Raw genomic sequence first — 22,677 nt, 5'->3', positions numbered from 1 at the left:
CTCCTGGTGTTTTATCGTGCTGCAGACGATGATCCACAACAGCTCTGCTGCACTCCCAGTATTTCTCTGCAGCCTGGTGCAGTCGACTGTACCACAGGGGAGGGGAGGGGGGGGGCGTGCAGCCTAGTGCTGACCAAGAAAAGACCCACGCACCAGAAGACCCTATTCTATTCTCACATTGCAGGCTACACCTAAAGCTCTGAGGTACAGTGCAGCAGAGGGGAAAGTCATATACGGCTCCATCATTTGAGGAAAATGATCAGTCGGGTCTGTGATTACTGTGATGGAGACACATCGCTGCCTTATGAACAAATATAGAAAAGGTGGCAGCCGATGAAAAGGTGCTAATGAAGTGTTGAATATTCAATTGAAAGCACATTATCCCGTCTGTGCTGGGTAGGATACAGAACTATTATGATATGAGCTTGTCTGCTGGTTGAGTGTACGTCGACGCATTTAATGAGAAGAGGGCGTGAAAATATTTTGACTTTGAAAGTAGCATTTAAATAAATCAATATTAAAGATTACCAAGGGAAAAAGTAGCCCCTGTTCATATTAAGATGTAAAAGCAGTGGCTGAGTAAGATGTTGCATCATCAAAAGGAGCAGTCTGCTCTTGGGGAGTCGGATAATGAGTCAATGACAGATTTAAGGTGACACAGGACCAGCCGTTCTAGGCAGTTCTTCACTGTGAAGTCAGTGCCAATGACCCGCAGTCACTGAGGCAATAGATTTTATCCGAAGGTGCACAGCTAGAGCCGATGCCTCGGAGCAGTTTTGGAAAATTTGGCACACACAAAAACATGTCATTCACATAGAGAATAAACTTAAGGACGCGTGTGTGTTCAATCCCATCTCTCTCACCTGTGCCTCTGTGTCTCTCGCTGTCTCTCTACCCGAGGGCTCGCGTGTTCTTTGGTAAGTATGTGCGCTTGACAGCAAATCGATCTCTATTTATCAGTGCACGCGTGTGCTCTGCTGGCTCCATGTACGGGTAGTGTGTGCATGTTGCAGCACTATACACAGGGAGGTGCATAGGTGCTGCAGATCTTTCATACACCGTGGTACAGTGTAGCTCCCTCTAATTGGAAATTCAGCCTGTGCAGCGGAGCAGAAATCTGCCACAGTCAGCAGCCCAGCTTTGTTTTCATTAAGACGCACACACTCAGAGGCTCACATCCACCTTTGTTCCCGTGAAGGACAGTAAGTCTGATCAAAATATGAATTGGGACACTTTGCGCCCGGGTAACTCGCAAACATGCACACACTCACATAAATCAGTTTGAAGAAATAACAACGACTAGCAGATTTTTACAGACTTTTGAGGACATCGTTCCAGGAGACTGATTCCCCCCCCCCCCCCTCCCGATGATCAAAGGGTGAACATGTTTGCTATTTACACCTCAAAAACAGGGAGACTGTAGAATGACAGAAATACTGACACCTGCATTAGCCAATGAGAGCGAGCTGACGGTGGATGGTAGGAAAAAGGACAAATCTGTGGAAATGTGACTTCAGTTGCAGTGAGTGTTTAATGTGTCCTGTCAAAGCAGAAAATGGCTGACAACAACGACACTCCGCCTCCATGTCTGTTTTTAATCCTGAAGTCTTTTTATATCACAAGTTACCAAGTCTCTGAAAATGCCACTCAGAAATCAGAAACCGTTAAAACGTTAAGTGTGTGGTGATGCATCGGCGCCGTGGCTTAGTTGGTAAAGCGTCTGTCTAGTAAACAGAAGATCCTGGGTTCAATTCCCAGCGGTGCCTTTTTGAGAGGCGGTGGACTAGTTGCAGAAACTTGGACTATGGGCAGAAAAGGTCTCTGGTTCGTCTCTGGTTCGACTCCACGCTGAAAAAACAAAAAGACGAACCTGTATTGATCTGTCAAAAAATCCATGAAGATTCTCCCTGTCTAGTGCCCCTGAGCAAGGCACCTTACATGGCTGCTCACTGCTCTGTGTGTCCTACACCAGATGGGTTAAAAGCAGAGGTTCAATTTCCCTACAATTGCATGAGTGTGCCTGTGCATGTACAATAAATGTATCTTAATCTTAATCTCTTAATAAAATCCTCTTGTGTGCAGCAAGTAATTCTCTGAGCATAACCACGACTTGACAAACCCTAACATCACCTTAAACTTGGCCTCGTTTTCCAATATGTGGCCTTAGCTTTTGTCCCAAAATGGACAAAGTGTCCCCCAATATCTGGTCTTTAGTTTGAAATTTGTCAGAAAAGTAACCCTATGAAAGACAGACATTGGTGGCCATAAGGGCGACATTGTCATTCTCACAGTCTTGCTTGCTCGCAGTCTGTCTTTCACCCTCTCGTACTCCCTGGCAATGTTCCACACCAATGCTTTTCTAAGATTGCACCAATTCCCCTTAAACAGACACAAGCTTAGCCCTGAAAGTGCCTGCACACAAATCCACAGCACACCTTTGTCCCCCTGCGTTTGGTGTTAAAAGACAGAATGTGCCCGTCAGAGCCAGACCCAATGTACTTCTGTAGCAGCTCCTTTTATAGCAGGGCTTGCGTCCCCTTGTCAAGTGCTAACAAACTTTGAAGACTCTCGAAAGTCTTGCATTTCTGTCATCAACTATGATTACATCGCTTTCGGAATTCTTTTTGTCAAATCAAAGAAAGAGGGCTCAAGTGTTTTCTAGAGTGTGTACCTTTTCAGAAAGGAAACTTAAAGTAAAACATTTTTATGATGAGTCTGAGTGTAGCAGAATGCTGGGATCGTGTTTTAACCCAAGATGAGGAAATTCATTCTTAATGCTGAATTCTTCCGATGGTGTTACACCTTCAATTAGTTGATTAGATGAATAGTTATGTTGTGTTTATGGCACCTGCTGTAATAGTCAGTGAATAGCAATGCTCTCTGTCTTCATGTGCTTTATCTGCCATTTAAACATTTGACATAATTCATTGAGTGTTGGGCAGGTGATGATCGGTGCCTGGTGCCTCCAGACACGAGGCTTAGAACTGAGTCAAACAGTTCAATCATGGTTTCATCAGACCAGAGAATCGTGTGTCTCACCTTCTGAGACCTTTACGTGCTTCTATGTCATTCACTCGGGAGGGGCTTCTGTCAAGAAACTCAAGACACCAGCATGACTGTTGTTTGAGCCACAAGCTACTGTCAGCTGAATCTTCTGGAAGTTGTGAAGAGTCCTTGTTGTTCCAATTAAGAATCGTGCTACTGGGCACCTTCCATGCAGCTAAATGTAAGTAGCCTCGACACAACCCAGTCTGCGCTCTGCTATTTGTATAGAAAAGAAGTAGATTTATTAAAAACAGATATGTGTAAACTGACATTTTCCCAAATGTCTTTACTTACACTTAATGCACTCTGATACATTCCGTGTTACCTCTCTGTTGTCCCTGTGGAGTTCTGCTCTCCGCTCTGTCTCTCTTCAGTGTCGTTCATTGGGTTTTTCCACATGAATGGACCCCCCCCCCCCCCCCCCACTGAAGAGATTTATTTTTGTGAACACATGCTTATTGATTATCAATGCCATTAGGTTTCCCTTGACCCCCTTTGCACTTCCCATAGGGTTCTCTATATCTCTCTCTCTCTCTCACACACACTCACAAAAACACACTAATGCACGTGAGGCAGATTTGTTATCGTTATACTGATGAGGTGTGTGTGCAATTTCGAGGCAGGTTCTATTCTATGAGTGATCCTTAAAGTTTAGTGGTTTCAGTGAAGCTCAAACATAACCCAATATTAAATCAACTTCTCTTAATGTTTCTGCGTTAGTAGACTGCAAATATCGATTTGGACAAGTCTTAGTTTTGTGTTGTATTCCAAAAGCTTTTTGTGTTTCAATGAACTGAAGAATTTTAGTTATTTTCACTGAAAATAAACCTAATTTAAACACATTTGACTAATTTAAAGACAGAATTTCTCCCGTCTCTCTGCCTCACTGGTTTATGGAGATGACGTGTTTGTTCAGTCCTGGTGTAAGATCTCCTCTCTCTGTTGTCTTTGCCTGGGAGCGTGCTACAGTAGGTGTAGAGTGCTTGGAGAGAATCAGGCTGCAATCATACAGTCTTTCTGATAGGCCATAGGAGCTACTGTTTGATTTGATGAGTGCCTTGTCCCCCTACTTTCTTTTGGACGAATGACAGCTGCATTCTACCATGAAGGTGAACGCATCAGCAATTTCTTCTTGTCATGTTTCTTTTGCTGAGCGGCTGATCATTCATCCTTTCTCAAAGTGGCTACTGCAAGTAGTAAGGCCTCAGTCGGCCAATGGGTGCTCAACGATTTCCAATCTGAACCTCACAAGCCAATTGGACTCATGCTATTAACCTTTTACAAATATTTTTACTATTATAATTACATTTGTGAAATTCTGCCAGTGACATTACAGCTGCAAATATACTGGACTGGATGAGCTGCAGGCACAACAACAAAATTCCACTAGAACACAATGTCACAGACACAATGTTAAGCAGCAATTGCAGACAAGTTGTGTAGTAAGCAAACTAACAGCAAAGAAGCTAAGAGCTCATTCAGGAGGAGAATTTATGAAGTGTTCTTTGTTGCCGCTGCAGAGCTGCTAGCTCTAGACAAGGTAAAATGTGAGTGCATCCGAAGGGCAGGGAACACACAGTATATGACAGAGTGTACTGAAAACACATTAAAGGGCACCGCAAGGAATTTCAAGTGTTTCTCTGTGACCTGCATTTAAACAACAGTGAATAGCATCTCACAGACGCCTAATTCCAACGATCACTTTGAAGAGGTTAGTCTGGTATAATCTGTATTCAGTAATTGAAAGGCCCTCGTAGGATGCTCTAAATAATGAAATGGCCCTTGATGGTGAAATGGTTCCCCACCTGTCTAACAGCATGTATGTACATCACATTTCCAAGTATGAAAAAGCTTTTTTTACACTATGAAAAGGAACATCTGCAATGAGCTAAACAATTGTGCATTTTCCTGTATTTACTGTAAATGATGACTTATAAGAGATATTATCCATAAGTGGCAGTGCAATAACGTTTTCCTCGGTTTGCCACTTAGAAGACAGGCAGACCTTTAATCATCACAATGCAGTAGTAACAGGCAGCTGATAGAGTAGAAGACAAGGGCACACGCATTGCAAGACTTCTGCAGAACAAAAAAAAGAATTAGTAACTTTATTGAGTTTATTAAAGGTTTTTTTTATCCTAAAGTAAAGCAAACTCATTGGTCTGATGGCCAAGACAAATCAGCAGCCATGTTATGACCAGAGTGGTGATTATGAGTGGGGAGCAGTCCGTCTGACACTGACCAGCGCTCGTCTCTCACCACTTCTTTCTCTCATCTCTTGTCCTTCAAACAACATGTGGTCGCCCCGGGTGCCCTTTTGTAAAATGATCAATTTAAAGTGCTCCATTTATATCTACAGAAAATACATTATGTGTCTCTTTCAATCTTTCATAGTTTGCTCCTAGAAAAATCCATACCAATGCTGGAGAGGATTGTTGTGGTTTTTCCCTTAACCACGTTACACATCTATTCTTTGTCCATCTTTGACAAACATTCAGCAGCCTTTGATCTCAGGTTCTCTTTGAGCTGCTCGGTGCATTTATTGATTCAGTGGTTTCTATGCCAGGGCAAAAACTGGACAGAAATACAGAAATACAGACAGATTTTAATGAGGCAGGATCTAGATTTTACTGTCCCACTGGGAAATTTGCCTCGAGCATCACTGTGTCTGTGTAATAACATTAAAAACTAAATACGATCATCCATCAAATGAACATCAAGCGCCTGGTTTCCCCCCTCTTGACCAGGACTTAAGTGGTTTATACCCTCAGCTTGTCCCATAATCCCTTCGATTTTACTGAAATTAGTTTTCAAGCATTGCAAGCCAGCCACGCCAGGTCCAGGACTCAGACTGTGGATTGTCACGATATCCAATCTACAGTCAATTAATCCGTCCCCTGGCCTTTGTGTTCATACTTTGTCTCTGTGCTGAGTCAATCACAGCCACTTTGCCTCACTCACCTCCATTCCTCCATCATATCCGTTCATCTCTGTCTAGTAAACATGTGTTGTGAAAGAGAAAACAACCAACTGTTTGGAGTTGTTTACTGGACAACAGAATAGTAACCTCTCAGATGATGGATTGAAGTTAGGGGTGTCGCGTGTTATCGCTTTTATAAGGAAAAGGATTCCATGATGAATAGAACAGAAACTCATCTAACATCCCCCCCCCCTCTGTCTCTGCATCCATCCAGTTGATCTGAACCGTCTATACGATGATGTCAAGCGCTACAGCTGCACCCCCCGCAACTACTCTGTGAACCTGCGCGAGGAGCTGAGGGCCACCAACGCCGTCTTCTTCCCTCGATGTCTGCTGGTCAAACGCTGCGGAGGGAACTGCGGCTGCGGGACTAACAACTGGAACAGCGGCTGCACCTGTCAGGCGTCCAAGACGGTGCCCAAGCTGCACGAGGTACAGCTCTTACACAGATACTGATACGCATCCAAATAACACTTTGAGAGTTTTTTGTTCATTTGTTTTTCAACAAACTTCATCATTTACTGCTCCACATTTTATGCAGTTTTATCTACAAAAGTACAAGCACATATTATTGTTCCTATTTACGAACATTATGTGTGTAAAGCTTTTGCTGGATGCTTTGGCATTGGTCAGTGATGTCTGGGGATTTTTCTGGTTTTCCATTCCAAAAATCTTGCACCCCAAGAAAATTTTAAATAAACTAAAGCACTATTTTATAAATTGATCTAAACTGCTTAAAGTCTTTATATGGGTTTACACTTACTATCTTGATTCAATTTCCTTATGCACAATAATTATATACAAAGCGTAAATTTTGATATACACCAAGATGTGAGGTTAATATCTCTCAGCATGTGCTGGGGGCACACTGAAGCTTTTTCCATTAACATGACAGCATGTAATTCAGATATGAGCTGTGCTGGAACACGAGACTGTGAAAACTTCCCAGCACGGTTTAGGTGCACAATCGGCGTGGGGGCTAAGGACGGCGTGTGTGTGTGTGAGTAAGTGAGTGATGCGCTTTCAGAGAAGCAGGAGGAATCGGGCGTGCAGTGGCAGGCGCTGCATCAACAATGAAGCAGCAATGCACCAGCAGCCTCCTTCTTTTTCCTTCTGCCGCTCTCCTCCATTTGTTTCTATGTTGGACCCGTTTTTCTCTTTCCCATCTCTCCATATCTGTCTCAGGACACTGTTGGCGTTCTATCACTCTTTCCCTCTCTCTCTGGGCTTCCATCATCCTTTCATTCTTTCCAATTCCCATTTTCAATTTAGTTCTTTGCGAAAGCACCATTCTTGTTCTTTAAGCCTGTCATTCATTCTTCTCTCTCTCTTCCCTCCATCGCTTTGTGTCTTTGTTCTTGTGTAGTTTCATTATTGAAACATGGTCTGTAGGGCCTCCTCCCCTCTCTCTCCTCCTCTCTCTCTTTCTCTCTGTTAAAAGTCATACAATGGGAATTTAGACAAAAGTGGAGTTTAGGTTGCAATTGTGCCAAGTGTATTTGAGTGTGTGTATGAGAGTGTGTGTATATTGTACATGCATTGAACTGCCTGTATGTGTGGGTGTGCATTTTTATGAGAGATTTCCACCCTGTCCTCTTCTCGCAGCCAGCAGCCATAGACCAGTCAAAGCTTCCCCCAGTTACCTAACTTCTGGACAAACCCATTATCAATCAAGACTTTTGTACCAGTGCTGGTGAGTTCTGACATGAGTCAGAGGCCACCTGCAGTTTACAGAGCGTTATAGAACAAACTCACTGCATGACCTGTGGAACAGTTTGTACTTTTAGTTTATTTCTCATGAAGAAACAGCACGCACAATCAGTCAGTTCAAATGAATATGATTCTAAAGCAAGGACGTCCACAGAATCGTGTCCCGACTTTCCACAGAGGTTCTGTTACTCACAAACAACTCTTCACGCAGTGGTATTTGTTTTTTTTCTTTATGATTTTTTTCTTTTATGCATCTATTGCACATTATAAATATCATTAAGACGCCCGCTCCATCGGGGTGAATCCTGCAGAGGATCTCCTGCTCCGTTCTCACATGCGGACATTCTGTTGACGTATTACTAAGGGACTGGCTGGGGAAAGACGGCAGAAAGCATTGAGGCTCTCGCTCAGACATTTGCCTTCACGCATACAGCCCCTCCAGAGAAAGTCCTTATAGACTCGTAGTGTAAAGAAACCCATGTTACCTCTTTCTTGACTCTACATTTGTAAAGAATTATCAAACTTTTGTTTAAAACTACAATGCGTCAACTTTTTGATGTAGTACAAATCTCATATTATGTCAGACTGTCTGTTTGCTACTGCAATCTGTGTCAACACGGCTTTACTAAATCCCTTTATTTAAATACCTGATGTTTGGTATTTTCCCTCACAAACTGTTCACTGTTTTCTCTTTGCAAAGTCAACAGTCAATCCATTGGCAACTTGTTCTGGAAATATCTTTGCTGGGAAGAACTCCAGCTCCCAATGAATTTCAAAATAATAAAGGGATCCCGTCGTGAGCGGACAGGAGTGGACATGTCATGGCTTCAAAAGTTTTGTCTTCTCTCACTTTAATATTGAGAGACAAAATATTTCAGAATCAGAATCAGAATAATTTTTTTGCCATGTATGATTGCACATACAGGAAATTGCCTTGGTGTCGTTCGTTGGTGCACTGAACATAAAACAACAATATAAAAACAACAATATAAAAACAACAATATAAAAGCAACAATATAAAAACAATAAAACAACAATATGGAACAAAATATTTACAGTACCAGAGTTATGGGCACGTGCGGTTCTAAGGTGCAGAGATTGGTGATCGTGCCAATAATATATCAAGTATAAATTGTGTGCAAGGGGGGGGGGCAGAGTCAGTGTGATGCAGAGTCAGTGTGATGCAGGGGGCTTGTTTGTGAGCCCCACTGCCATAGGGAAAAAACGTTTTTTTTTGTGCTTCTCCGTCTCCTCGTCCTTGATGTCTCACTCTGTTTCTCCTCCAGGTGCTGAAATACGCCCCGGAGGTCCCTCCGCCTCACCGCCATCGGCGGCCGCGGGTGCGTTGGATCATAGACGAGATCTTCCTGACACACCATGAAACGTGCGAGTGTGCGTGTCCCTCCCAGCCCCCCCGCTGAGACACTCCACGCAGGCACACGCGTCTGGAACTGTTGGACGAGTTCTTTCTGTATCTATTTTTGCAACGGACTTCATGTGACAACGCGGTGAAGAAGAGAGCAACATGGTGACCGGCAAACCGCAGCTCGCATCACATGACTTCTGCTCTTGCAACCGACTACATTCCTCTGTTCACGGGACACCACTGCAAATGCATTAATGTTTCAAGCCAAAGATTATTTGTTACTCAACTTTCCTGCAACATGGATAAAAAAATCATAACAGATTAGACCAGAATAAACACAACTTGTGCTCCATGAAATGTTAAAATAACAGTGGAGCGTCTCCAAAGGAATTCACTTGTTTTTTTTTCCTCCTTTGAATTGAAAAAATACCAAGTACCGTATTCAAATTACATAAAAAATGTATTTCGAAGAGTTTATTAGATGCCAACTAGATTACAATGGCTTAGACAGCTAAGCAACTAGTATTTTATTCCAATTTCACATCTATGTCTTTAGATCCGTTAGAATAAGACTTCAGGCTCCTCTTCTGCCAGGGGCCCGCTGAGATGAGTGATCGTGAGACAGAAGGAGGGGGTGAGAGGGCTTTGGAGGAAGTGTAAACCAAAATACCACTTTATCTTGATGTGAAATTAGGCTAACCACAACCCTCCAGGTCGGAACTGCACGCTCACACACTCGCACACACACTCGCTCACTCCAGGCTTCCACTGCTACTTAAAGAAAAAAAAAAACGGTAGTTATTTATATATATCCTGGCTTCTCTTTATCTGCACCTCCATCCGTACCCTTCCAATTCCTATTCTTTCTTCTTCAGTAACTCCATCTCTAACACAGACTTTCTCGCCCCGTTCATCACTCAGCCTCAAAAACACCAAAGGAGATGTCAGATCGGGCCGCTGCCCATTTAATCGGAACATTCCTGGCATTCCAGTTGCTAACCGGAATTCTGCCGACACGGATAAAACCAGTGAGCTTCAGACCCTAAAGACATAAAAGAGGAAAGACGCTCAGGAAGGGAGACGGAGGGGAAGTGTTTTAGGAGAAAGTGGCTGGCAGAAAAGTGGCTGGCAGAAAAGGGGCAATCGAGCTGCCAACTTGAAGCACTCCTGGATGAGAGCTGCGGGGGGGGGACCACTTTCAAGATGTGACACAGGGAAAAAATGACTGCTCCTTCGGTGGTTTCAAACAGCATGCATCACTTTTTTCGGGGAGTAGTTTTGTCTTTTTAATAAAAGTACTTGTATCTGACCCTCTACTCTGCATGACTCCTGCAACACCACAGTGAAAAGAGTTCTGAGAGAATTAGAGTAGTGCTTTTAGAGTTTGTCGGAAAAATACAACAGATACAACAGATACTAGAGGAAGGGAGAGTGTGTGTGTGTGTGTGTGAGTGGTCAGGAAGAGGTTCTTTTGTTTTCAGAGGTTGAGGGTTACCAACAGTCTGTAAGAGCTGGCAGTAGATACAAGCATGTGAGTGGCCAGCATGTGACTGCGACTGCCAGTGTGTGTGTGTGTGTGTGTGTTGTGTCTGTAGGTAGGGAGCTCGAGTATCAAAGCAACAGGGGAGCAAGAATTCAAACTAACTGCTCAACATTTCCATGCACACGAGCCAGCTGTGAGGAATAAAAGACGCGGTCATCTGTCATCGCTCCATCTTCACCTGCTGCGTGTCCCAGCATCACCAGCTCGCTCACAGGCTGGCTTCACGCAGGGAAAATGGGATTTGACGCACTTCTCCTGTTTAAGAGACAGACCAAAAAAAAGAGAATAACTGGACACAGATGATTTCCTCAGTCACAGCAAAGCCCCATCAGCCGTGTGCTGGCGGCACTTTTATGTGCACGTCTGTGCTGTAACTCACGCATGATACTTGACAGGTGTGGGATACAGATATGTTTCAAAAGAGTGTCAGGGTTGTGCGATTGTCATATTCCAAGTCATCTATCCCAGACACAATTCATTCTCACACACAAACACACATTATATTTTCAGACAACTCCAGCAAGCCGAATGGTGATTAGGTAACATGTTATTTTTCCAATCTGCTTTGCTGTTTAATGTATGGTTACTGTACCAACACAGATGTTAGAGCTTTTTATGAAATAAAATGTCATAGTTTTTAGGGAATATAAATGTATGTGAGGCGTGTGTGTGCAGCCTGCGTCTGCCAGTTTGCCGGTGGTTATCAGCACATTCCATTGTCGCACGCTCCAAAGAGCTCAGTTTCCTCTTGTGGCTCGTGACAATAGAACCACGTGTATTTCAAAGTCTGACGTTTAAACCTGCTTGTTTTTTTACTCACACCAAGTTAGAACAGCTAAGACCTTTGGGAACATTTCAGAATAATCTACTTTCAATAATATTTGCTCCAGAGTTTTCAGCCTGTCATGTTTCAACTGTGAGAAATGATTTTAAAAAAAATGTCCTTTGTTCTATTCAGAAAAATAGGCTGTATGAAACTGTGTTCTTTTCCTAAATAATTTATTGTCATTCTCAGTTGTTTTATTAAAAATATCAGCTTGGTTTTGATGAATAAAATATTTCTAGCATCACTGCCTCCGGTCTTTTGATTATTTTTTTGTTAGATGTTTGACTTTACATGGTTTTATTTGACATGAAAGAAGAATGGCTTGTTTGATAACCTGTGGAGTGTAATGGAAAATGTGCTGTGATTCAGCGGGTACCTTACACAAGGGCTGTACAATATTTCCATCACGTTCCAATAAAGGTTGTGCACATACAGACAACAACACATGTAGTTCATTATAAATCTTTAGTTCTTGTTTTGTCTTGGCTGCTCGGAGTGTTCCACCTGTTGGGAATTACTACAGACGTGAAATAAAGATGGAGGGTCACTATAAAGAAATACAGAAATAAAGCCAAAATATCTTGGATGTGAACGCTGCCATTTTCTGCTGATCATTCATTTGGAATCAGTGTCTGCACAGAAGCAATCAGGGAATGGAGCTGCAGTATCAAGTTCCTGCCCATTTTCTAACTTGGCCAATCACGAGTCAGTCTCAGCTGTCAATCATTACGGTTCACCCCATTTTATATCATCAAAGAAAACTTTTTTGTTCTATCTTCGTCCCAACTTCTATCATGAATAAGGCAGGGTTTATAACCTCTACTGCAGCCAGCCACCAAGCTGGCTGCAGTAGAGTTGTCCAAGCATGTCCAAGTTTCCATTTTCTGTTTGGGGAAAAACGTTATTTTGTCCAAACCAAAGAAGAAAATAACAAATAGTTGATTTATTAGTACCTGTGTGTACATGTATATGTTTGTTCTTTACCTTTTGCCATTTTTCTCACACATCAAGCTGATGTTCCAGTATTAATCCACTATTAATATCTGATTGGCTTGGTTGTTCTTCCAATCTGGGAAACAGCCATCAAGAGTTCAACACCGCACCTTTGTGAAACCCTGAGCTGAGTTTGTTGTGTGAGGTGAATGTAAAGCCTGCTAGAAGCTGTGGGAGGCTGAACCTGGGCACAGTGAGAGGTTTTAGCTAAGTGCTAACATCAACATGCTAAAATCATTACAATCACACTGTTAATATGCTAATGTTAAGTATACAATGTATAACATCACAATGTACCTGTGCCAGAAACCGTCTTTAAGAGACGTTTTAGTTTGGGTCAATGTCCCATCCACCAACATGAAGGAGTTAGGGGTTATGACCTGTGAAGCAGCCAGCCACCAGGGGGCGATCAAGATGCTTTGGATTCACTTTTAGGGGGCTGTCATGTCATCCATCTTTATTTGCAGTGCATGCATCATGCCCATTTATGTAAGGGTGTTTCTCGCCCCAGTGGTTGTGGCAACACTTCCTGTGCCGTTATCACTTCACTCCAGTGTCCCTCATACAGCCAGCCAGTCACGTCCCACAATCCACCAACAGGCCAGATATCCATCCGTCCATTCATCCGTCCAACTGTACATCCATGCATTCATTAGACCGGTTATTCAGTTATTCAAGGAGAGGGTCCCGAGGGGGATGATGGAAATAGAAAATGACACAAACAGCAAGATAAACAAAACTTTGCAGAATTATTAGGATTTAAGCGAAAATTAAAGCAAATATGGAGACGATAAAAGAGACTACAGGGAAAGAGATCAGTCAGAAAATAGGAAGAAAGACGGTTAGCGACAGAGGGAGCACGCTATTTGTTTGAACCCATCATTCCTAGAAGGCTGTTTTTTTTGTGTCTGTCAGCAGCTTTTTATCGTTCTCTGGGGGCAAATGTGCGTGCACACAAATATATACAAACACACAGACACACAAAATGTCAACTCACTTTGTCTTCGATGATGCTGCTGTCACAGTGTGTTTTTCCTTTTCTTATTCATGCCTACATCTCATTGACACTGCGTTATTGTACCTTCAATAAGGTCCTATTGATCTCATTCTGAGTTCGGAATACAGGGTGAAGTCCTCTGGGTAGATTCTTAATGCCGCTTAACAATCTGTGGTTACCGTCTTGCTGTACGCCAAGCTGATCTCAGATCCATCAAAATTATAGTTTCATGCAAAAGATGTGTAAAAACAATGCCAATACATGTTTGGTGATTAGCTGCTAATATTGAAAACTCCTGACATGTCAAAGCTTATTGTCACATTTAACCTGATGTCCTTGACTCCACTCTGGTTAACCCTGCTCAGTTTTCCTTCCTTCCTCCCATCCTCTATCGCACTTCCCCTTTGATCTCACAGTTTCACACGCATTTCTCATTTTCACTATTTCATTCTCGTTGACTTATTCCTTGTCTCATCCTCTCCCAAGACGCCTTCTTTGTCTTTCTTATCAGGACTAATCACCACCCCGCTGTTACTCGTAAATCCAGGAAATGAAACCATAAAAAATGGAGGGAAACATCTGAGGACCTTTATTCAAACCTCTGTCTCAATATGTCTTGCCGTCTCCCTCTGTCTTCCTATATCTTCTCTGTCCCATTTGTCATCTCGCACATTTCCCTTTCTCTGCTGGTGTTATTTTTAAGTGCACATTTGAAAGCAGAGGTAAGGGGACTGCAGATTTTCAATCTCTTAGTCATTTATTAGTCATGGGGTGGCCTCAGCATGCATAACACCTTCCAGTGCTCAGTGCTGTCTCTCAAAGCATTTTCATATCTCCTTCTTTGGCCAGTGGTTGTGGACAGGGCATGAGATCGTATTCTAAGTAGAGATCCGACCATACCTTGAATGAAAAATGTTGAAACTAACATTTTTAGTAGCACTTAAATTATGGCACTTACTTATAGCACTTTGTAGTTTTGCTTTATTTTTGAAGAAATTTGACTTTCTTAATTCTTGTTGTTCTGGGTTTGTACCTTCGGGGTTGAATGCACTTATTGTAAGTCTCTTTGGATAAAAGCGTCAGCTAAATGAAAACATGTAAATGTAGATCCAACGAAATGCAATTTTCTTGGCCAATTCCGATTTTTTAAAGGTCTGACCTGCCAATTCCGATTTTGTCCAATTATTTTTCCAAAAACAATAACAGCATACCCAACAAAATTTTTAACATTTCTTCAATGGTTAATTCTCACATTTAAAAAATAAATACTGCCACCGGCCATTGGCTGTCACCGGCGCGGAGGCACAAAGAAGTGCATTAGGTTACATAAAAAAACTTTTTGTATTTCACACACCTACAACAAAAGATTAAGTATTCGATAGGTACACTATATAAAAGAAACCATAGATAAAATGGACTCTGTCAACAAAATGTTCTGTCATCAACCCTCTGTGTAGATCTAAGACTGCATGGGAAGATTCAATTACTTTAATGGCACTTAAGATTCACAGCACTCGTGTTAATATGTCTTACTATTTTTCAATCCACTGATAAATACCAAAAAGGAGCAGCAGATTACTCCATAATAAAGATGCAGGAAATATGGTATATTATACCATTACCTGCATTGTGTACTTTTACTGTGAATGCTTCAAGTACATCTGATCATAGTGAATGTAAGCCTTTATAGTGTGGTACTAATATTTTACTTTGACTGATTCCTAGTAAGAACGTGGATATTTCCTCCAACACCAAAGCAAACATTGTGTAATAACATAATAATAATCATGAAATACGAAATACTGGGAAACCATTATATTCTTCATGACTATTAATATACCATGAGCATCTCATTCTGTCACAACCCGACCCGACACAGAAGGTGCTGGACAGGGCAAGTCGTGGGAGAAGAATAAACAGAGTTGATGGAGAGAAAAAAGATGCCTTAAGAGAGAATACAGGGTTTTCAGAGAGACACACGGACCTCGAAACAGCGACACACGGACAGATGATGAGTAGGAGGAGAGCAGATGAAGTCATTGAGGCGTGTAGGGAAAGAATGGTGAGAATCTGACGCATAGCCGAGACACGATGTAGCGAGACAGCGCTGCCCTACATCGCACACTGAACTGACATGGAGCAGGAATGCATGGGAGGAGCGCTGTCAATTTGTCCTCTCGCTCTTTTGTTCTTCAATTTTTTATAAAAGGCATATTTTTCTCCGGTCAATTCCCGAAGGCAAGAACATTCACAATGACAGTTTACAATTGCACATCATGCCAACATGGAAACACCCAGGATGGGAGGTGTTTGTTTGGAAACGTGTGGGATAGGATTTGATTCCAGCACTTCAACCTCACTTCTCTCAGCTTCTCTTCCCGATGACTGATTCTTGTCCAGGTTGTTTTTTTTGTGTGCAAAATTCATTTAAACAAACACAGACTTAAGCAGTCACCCATACATAGTTTCTCTCTCTCTCTCTCTCTCTCTCTCTCTCTCTCTCTCTCTCTCTCTCTCTCTCTCTCTCTCTCTCTCTCTCTCTCTCCCTCCCTCTCCCTCTCTCTCTCTCTCTCTCACACACGCACACACCATCATATCCCTGTCCCTTCTGACCACCAGTCCCACCCTTCCCTCTTAGTCTCCTGCTCCCGTCTTTCCCCTCTTTCACACTACATTATAGAACAGCTTTCATTTAGGTATGAATATTAGATATTGCTTTTGAATAATGGAGAAAGACCTTATGTGAGGAATCTGCAGACATAAGAAGTAAAACGACAGTCGTACTTGTGGTTCTTCACTTGCACATTTAAAATAGCTCAATAGAAATTACTTTCTCTGTTTCATTAAATAAATGATTTGCTTTAAGTGCCAGTGAGGAGTGAGAGGTAGGTGTGTGTGTGTGTGTGTGTGTGTGTGTGTGTGTGTGTGTGTGTGTGTGTGTGTGTGCATGTGAGTGATGCTACAATGGGTTGGAAGCTCTGCCTATATACTCCAGACGCACACCACTATTGAAATTGACAACATATAAGATCTGTTTTCTGTTGTGTAAAAACAAGTTATTCTTGAATGGGAAGTTTTATCAAGCTTTGTGCTTCCTACATACTCAGGGATTTGAAAGTTTCACACGCGACTTCTAAAAGGATAGAAACAACTAGAACCAATATCAGCTTTTTTTCCCCTTTAGTTCCTGAAGAGTTGGGTTTGGTAAATTGCATTTGCAGCAGTGTTACATCGGAAGAGAACAGGGCAAAGGGAGAGGAGAGCGAGCGGAAGAGAGAGAGGGCTACAGGAAGAAACAAATAACACAAGCCCCCCAGCGTCCGAGTCGCATTAACTCGATGGAAGTGATTAACTGCTGTGTCTGCGTGTGAGTGTGTGTGGGGGGGTTGGTATTAGTTATAAAAGAGTTACTTCTGGGAGCACAGGAACTTCATGGAACACTTTATTCTTACAGATTATTCAATTACCTGAATTACCTGGTGCTTAAACAGCTACCCCCCCCCACCCCACCCCACCCCCTTAACACACACACAAACGTACATTGCCTGCTGCCACAAACGAGACATGCGTAAATACACACATAAAACAGGCCGACACATAAAACAGTGCAAACATGAAAAAGACGGAGGAAAACACAGATTTGAGTCGCATTTAAAAGAGATTAGGAACTTTAGTTGCAAAGTTACATATTCTAATCGGGTTTTGTGGCACACACACACACACACACACACACACACACACACACACACACACAAGTGGATGGTCATTGGAAGTCACAGCAACGAGCGAGAATGAAAGCACGATTCCTGTTTATTCCACATGGACTGATTCCACATCCACCAACATGACGTTTAAACCGCTCGGCTAAACACACAGTGGAAAGAAACAGAACCTGAAACCTGTGGAAGTACCTGTTTCTCTGACTTAATTGTTCATAAGCTGTGATCTTATCATCTAAGTAAGAACTTGTGTGTCTTTGTTGAGAACATCCCTGAAACATTCAGAGATTTAGTGGTTGGTAAAATCCTCGTTTGACAGAAATAACCTCAAAGTGGTTTCTGTAGCTGCAGATCAGAGAAACACATTCTAGGGAGGATTTTTGGACCATTCTTCCCAGAACTGCTTCAGCCCAGACAGAGCATGAGCTGCACTCCACTGCCCTTTCTTGTGAAGTCTGTAGACCAGTAGAGATTTCTCCAATACAGGCAGAGGGCACTTGCTCAGCTCCGATTGAGAGTGACAGGCTATTCCTTAATAAAACATTGGACACATGTAAACAGTAGAACCTTGAAATAGGGGAAATTAGAGGGAGTATCACCTATAGTCCAGTTGCTTCGTCTGGCTAATGGTCGGTTCCAGGTTTTTATATTGATGAGTCCAGGACAATTTGATAATCTACTGTAAATTGTTTGATCCCTTATCGCGACAGTGTAACTACAGGGAGTCCATTAGTCCTGCTGAGTGGCTGAGTATGTTTTGGGGCTCGGCCATATTTGTTTTAATGTCTCTGCTGGATTATGTATTGAGGCTTAGTCTTTATCCAATGAGCCTGAAAATCTGAAAGAACGGTTATTTTTTAAATAGGTATCAAGTTATGATTGTTATCAGAATACATTACATTACATTTAGTTAACGCTTTTATCCAAAGCGACGTACAATAAGAGCATTCAACCATGAGGGTACAAACCCAGAACAACAAGAATCAAGTATGTCAAATTTTCTTCAAGAAAGCCAAACCCCAAAGGGCTATAAGCAGGTGCCATTTAAGTGCCACTGAATCGCTTTTTTTGTTTGTTATACAAGGTATAATCGGAAGAGGTTCATTTTTACTTTGCGGCGGAAGATGTATAGACTTTCTGCTGTCCTGACGTCCTGACGAGTGTTTAGATCGCAGTGAGGGAGCAACAAGCCGATTGGCAGAAGCAGAGCAGACCAAACGGGCTGGGGTGTAAGGTTTGACCATGTCCTGGATGTAGACTGGACCCAATCCTTTACGGTACGCAAGTACTAATGTTTTGAAACGGATGCGGGCAGCCACTGGTAACCAGTGAGGGGAGCGGAGGAGCAGAGTAGTTTGCTGCCTTCTAGATGAGCTGCAGAGGTCGAATGGCACCAGCAGGTAGACCAGCCAGGAGGAAGTTACAATAGTCTAGATGGGAGACCAGAACCTGGGCCGCCTTCTATGTGAGAAGGGGGCGTGTTCTCCTGATGTTGAGAGAGTTGGTGTACAGAGAGAAGAGGAGGGGACCCAGGATGGAACCTTGAGGGACCCCAGTAGTGAGAGGAAAAGGTTCAGACACATCCTCTCCCAGTTACCCGGTAAGTGCGCTCGTTGAGGTAGGATGACAGCAGGGAGAGAGCAGAGCTTGAAACTCCCAGATCCTGAAGGGAGGAAATAAGGATCTGGTGGTTCACTGTGTCAAATGCAGCAGAAAGGTCTAGAAGGATAAGGACAGAGGAGAGAGAGGCTGATCTATCACTGTCACATTGCTCAGAGACAGCAAGGAGGGCAGTTTCAGTTGAGTGGCCTGCCTTGAGATAGGTCTCTCGAGAGTTTTGGAAAGAAGAGAGACAGGACTGTAGTTGTTTACTTCAGATGGGGTCGAGGATGGGTTTCTTCAGGAGAGGGTTTACTCTTGCCTCCTTCAGAGAGTTAAGGAAACACCCAGTTGACACGGAAGTGTTGACTTATACTTAAACATATTTGAAGTGAATGCAGGCCTGCTTCTATGCAACAACGGAAAGCATGAAATAGGATTGGACTGTCAACCCTGTTGGACATTGTCAAAGTTCACATTGGCAGGATTTAGTTCACTGGAAGGAACATGGAGACGGCATGAAATGTTGCCCCATTGGTCCTACTGGGAGTAAGCAGTGCTAAAATAATCACCTGCTTTCACCAAGGTTCTCTTCCTGGAAGTGGCACTCCTGGCTCAGACTTGTGAGTGCAACAAAAACAGTTGGCAGCGTTCACGGGAGGGAACGCTGCCAATCTCTCCCTGGTCGCTTAATGACTCCCACAGGCTGGTTAGAGGTCTGCTCAGCAGGGATGGGGCAATCTGTGGGAGACAGCACCAGAACCCACTGAGAATCTAAGGTGGTCAGGTTTGGCAAAGACACGGACTGTATGCATGAGAAGAAAATGGCGATGTACGTTGTCCTGTCTGTCTTGTATTTTGTATCACTTTGCACGCCCCCCCCCCCCCAACCGTCTTCATCAGTCTGACTATTTCCATTCAGTCCTCTGACCCAGCCTTTCTATAATAAAACCAGGCACATCCTCTTTGTTCACCTTCCTGCCCTCTCATGGTCATCTACCCTGAGCCCCGTTCCTGATCAGAAATCAGTCCAGAGAAAAAGTAAAGAATGTCCAAACAAATAAAATAACAAAAGAGACAGAAACTCAACCTTTACACCTGTGAAGATAGATGGAGGGAACACAGTGAATCCAAAAACAACATAAAAGTAGGAAATAACAGCTTCTGAAAAACAACATCACACAGTGACATATTCATATTTCACCAAGCGACTGCTCCAAGCAAGAAAGTGTCTAGTCTGTGAAAATATGAATTAGTACATATCCTGTGCGTGTGTGTGTGTGTGTGTGTGTGTGTGTGTGTGTGTGTGTGTGGGTGCGTGAGAGAAATCCATTTGGGACAGTTGGGGTTTGTCAGACCAAAGAGGTTGCTAAAAACAGGAAACACACGTTATTGGAGGCACACAGAGACGCACACAAACCCCTTACCCTAACCTTACACTCATCACAACCTGAACTCCAAAACCAAGTGTTACTGTTAAATAATAATCTGACGCCACAGGGAACTCAATTTAGTAAATCGTGTTTGTACTCGGCTACCGAATCAAACCATAGCATTCCAAGGATGTTTCCCTGAATCGGTCGATAAACACAACGCAACTTATGTTACCGGAATGTGTACAGCACTGCAGACCTTATTTGACTTCATGTCCCCACTGCATCGTGAGAAAATGCAGTAGAACGTGGAAGGCTACCTAATGAAGGTATCTTAAAGTTTAAAGAAAAAGGTCAAATGTTAAGTTATGAGGAGTAACACACGTTTATGAAAGTACTGCAAAGAAGAAGAATTCAAAATGACTGTGTTAAAAATATGTATATACTCCAGACTCTATAGGTGCAGGCGGTGCCCCTGAGATAGTCCAGCACATAATAGTGGGCTGTAAGATGCATTCAGGTACATGGAACACCCAAACAAGGCTGGTGTAGTATAGAGGAACCTCTGGGCTGAGTATGATGGACGTTTATGGGCATTTTTACAAAACTCTGCTCTCTGTGTATCAGTGTGTACCTGTAAAGCTGAGCAATTGGGAAATTATGACATCACAGCTTACATCACACATTCCCAGCTATACATCACTTTCTCTTTCTTTGGTTCATACTGCTAGGTCTAAGTTTTTAATTAAATTAAAGAGCTGCTCTGAGTAAAGCTGCTCTGAAGACACCCGACAGAGGGAAAAGGCATTTTTTAAGTTTTTATCGCATTTACCTTAATGTGAGTTTTAAGTGTGAAAGACAGTATTCAGATCAGAGAGTAGCAGGAAGACAAACTGTTCTATTGTGGTGAGCGTGGACACCAACATGCAGGCAGGTTATCTTCAGTGTGAGAGGAAGCCTGCTCTCTGACACCTCCGTCTGACGGCCATAACTCACAAACACATAACACAATAGATACTGAACGTGGATAATGATGAGACGGTGTGCTTCAGACACACACTGAAACACATAATGGCACTACATAGAGTTCAGCCTGCATGGCCGCCCTGAATGCCCCTCAGCTACATAATTTACAGAGAGTGTCTGACCTGTTTTGATGATGTAGGTGGAAACTTCTCGACGATTATTCATGTCTGTGCAAAATCCTGACTCAGAGATAAAAAATTATAATATCACAGCAATTCAATGTGCTTAAGGGGGAAAAAACGTCTCGATGGCTCATGACTGCTTATTTGTTTCCTGTAATCTACATTATGTTTGTAGTAAGCAAAGTCAGCTGCATAAAGCTTGGACCACATGTGAGGTGTAGAGGGTTAGCAGTTCATTATATAGACTGAATATGGCTGTAGACTCAAGTGTGGATTCTCGGTGAGAAGGATGAACATTTTATATTGTTTCAAAAAAGGTTGCTAGATTAAATGCAGACATCGGAATATAATATATTGGGGCTTTAAGACATTTCAACAGTAAATATGTCAAGCTCCATATATTATGTATGCACCCATGGGTCAATGCAGCTTCTCTCAGTATTTTATGAAAATTGCAATTATGGTGAAGCTGATAGAATATATAAATTACAGGATCTCAATCACTCCACCAAGCTGCGTTATATTTCACATGAGGACAACGTGTCAGGACGTGTCACTTGTCCAACTTCCCTCAAGATCAGGTCAGGGGTGGAAAAAACAACACTACACACTCGTGATGTGTGAATACATGATCAAGAGGATTGATAAAAACACGTGAATTAGCTTAAAAAAGTAAATGTTGAGCCGGCAACAGAAGAGATTTCACAAACTCCGAGGTTGGGACCACTCGGCTCAACCCGAGTCACAGTGATTTGACAGTAATCGATCTTTTCCTTTGCCATCTTCAACACTTGTCTCCAGATGAGTCAGTTGGCTTGTATTACAAACAACAATAGATTTTCAGTTTCTTTTGCTTGTCCACAAGGCAGTGGTGATGGGCTTCACATGGGCTTCACTGTTGACATGATGGACCATGCAAACTGTAAAGCCCATGTGAATCATGTCTTTTTGGCTCAGATGCAAAACTTCATACAGAGAACATAAGCCCCTGTTTGCTTTACTTCTCTGTTACCACTTAGTAAGCGAGCTAAATGTAGCTAGCGTAACCCTGCCCACTAGAAAAGTACCTGGACCTTCAACCAAAAGACCAAATTAAATAATAAGCAACTACATATTCTGCCTATGGAAAGCAGTGTTTCCCACAGAAGTATATTTGGGCTGCTCCATACTAATAAAAAAGATCTCTGTCAAAACGAAAAACCAATTAAGCTCCGTATCTGAAAAATAAACTCCATACCAACAAATCTAAAAATGTATATCACTTGTCCATTTATGTAAACCTAGCATGTGTGTGCTGAGGGAGCCATGAAGTTGGTTGTTTAGTTACAGAAAATCCTTGACGAGGCGGAACTATTACTGATGACAAGCATTAGCAACA

At 42.6% G+C, this 22,677-nt stretch overlaps 1 protein-coding gene and 1 non-coding gene across 4 annotated transcripts in view; both read left to right on the top strand.

Annotated features, from left to right (window-relative positions):
• Positions 1–9,531, top strand: part of pdgfd (platelet derived growth factor d) — a 45,779-nt gene extending 36,248 nt beyond the window's left edge. For all 3 annotated transcript variants that reach the window (XM_053423328.1, XM_053423326.1, XM_053423327.1), the window contains exons 6-7: positions 6,240–6,457; positions 9,022–9,531. In XM_053423328.1, the coding sequence (XP_053279303.1) occupies positions 6,240–6,457; positions 9,022–9,156 (353 nt within the window). In that variant the 3' untranslated portion in view covers positions 9,157–9,531. The remainder of the gene's footprint in view (positions 1–6,239; positions 6,458–9,021) is intronic.
• trnat-agu (transfer RNA threonine (anticodon AGU)) lies at positions 1,694–1,766 on the top strand. The gene has a single exon. It is a non-coding gene; the product is annotated as a tRNA-Thr (tRNA).
• Positions 9,532–22,677: the final 13,146 nt, after the last annotated feature.

This window comes from Pleuronectes platessa, chromosome 5 (assembly GCF_947347685.1).
Source record: "Pleuronectes platessa chromosome 5, fPlePla1.1, whole genome shotgun sequence".
NCBI lineage: Eukaryota > Metazoa > Chordata > Actinopteri > Pleuronectiformes > Pleuronectidae > Pleuronectes > Pleuronectes platessa.
The sequence above is the reverse complement of the archived record's forward strand: the minus strand, read 5'-3'. Positions and strand labels throughout refer to the sequence as shown.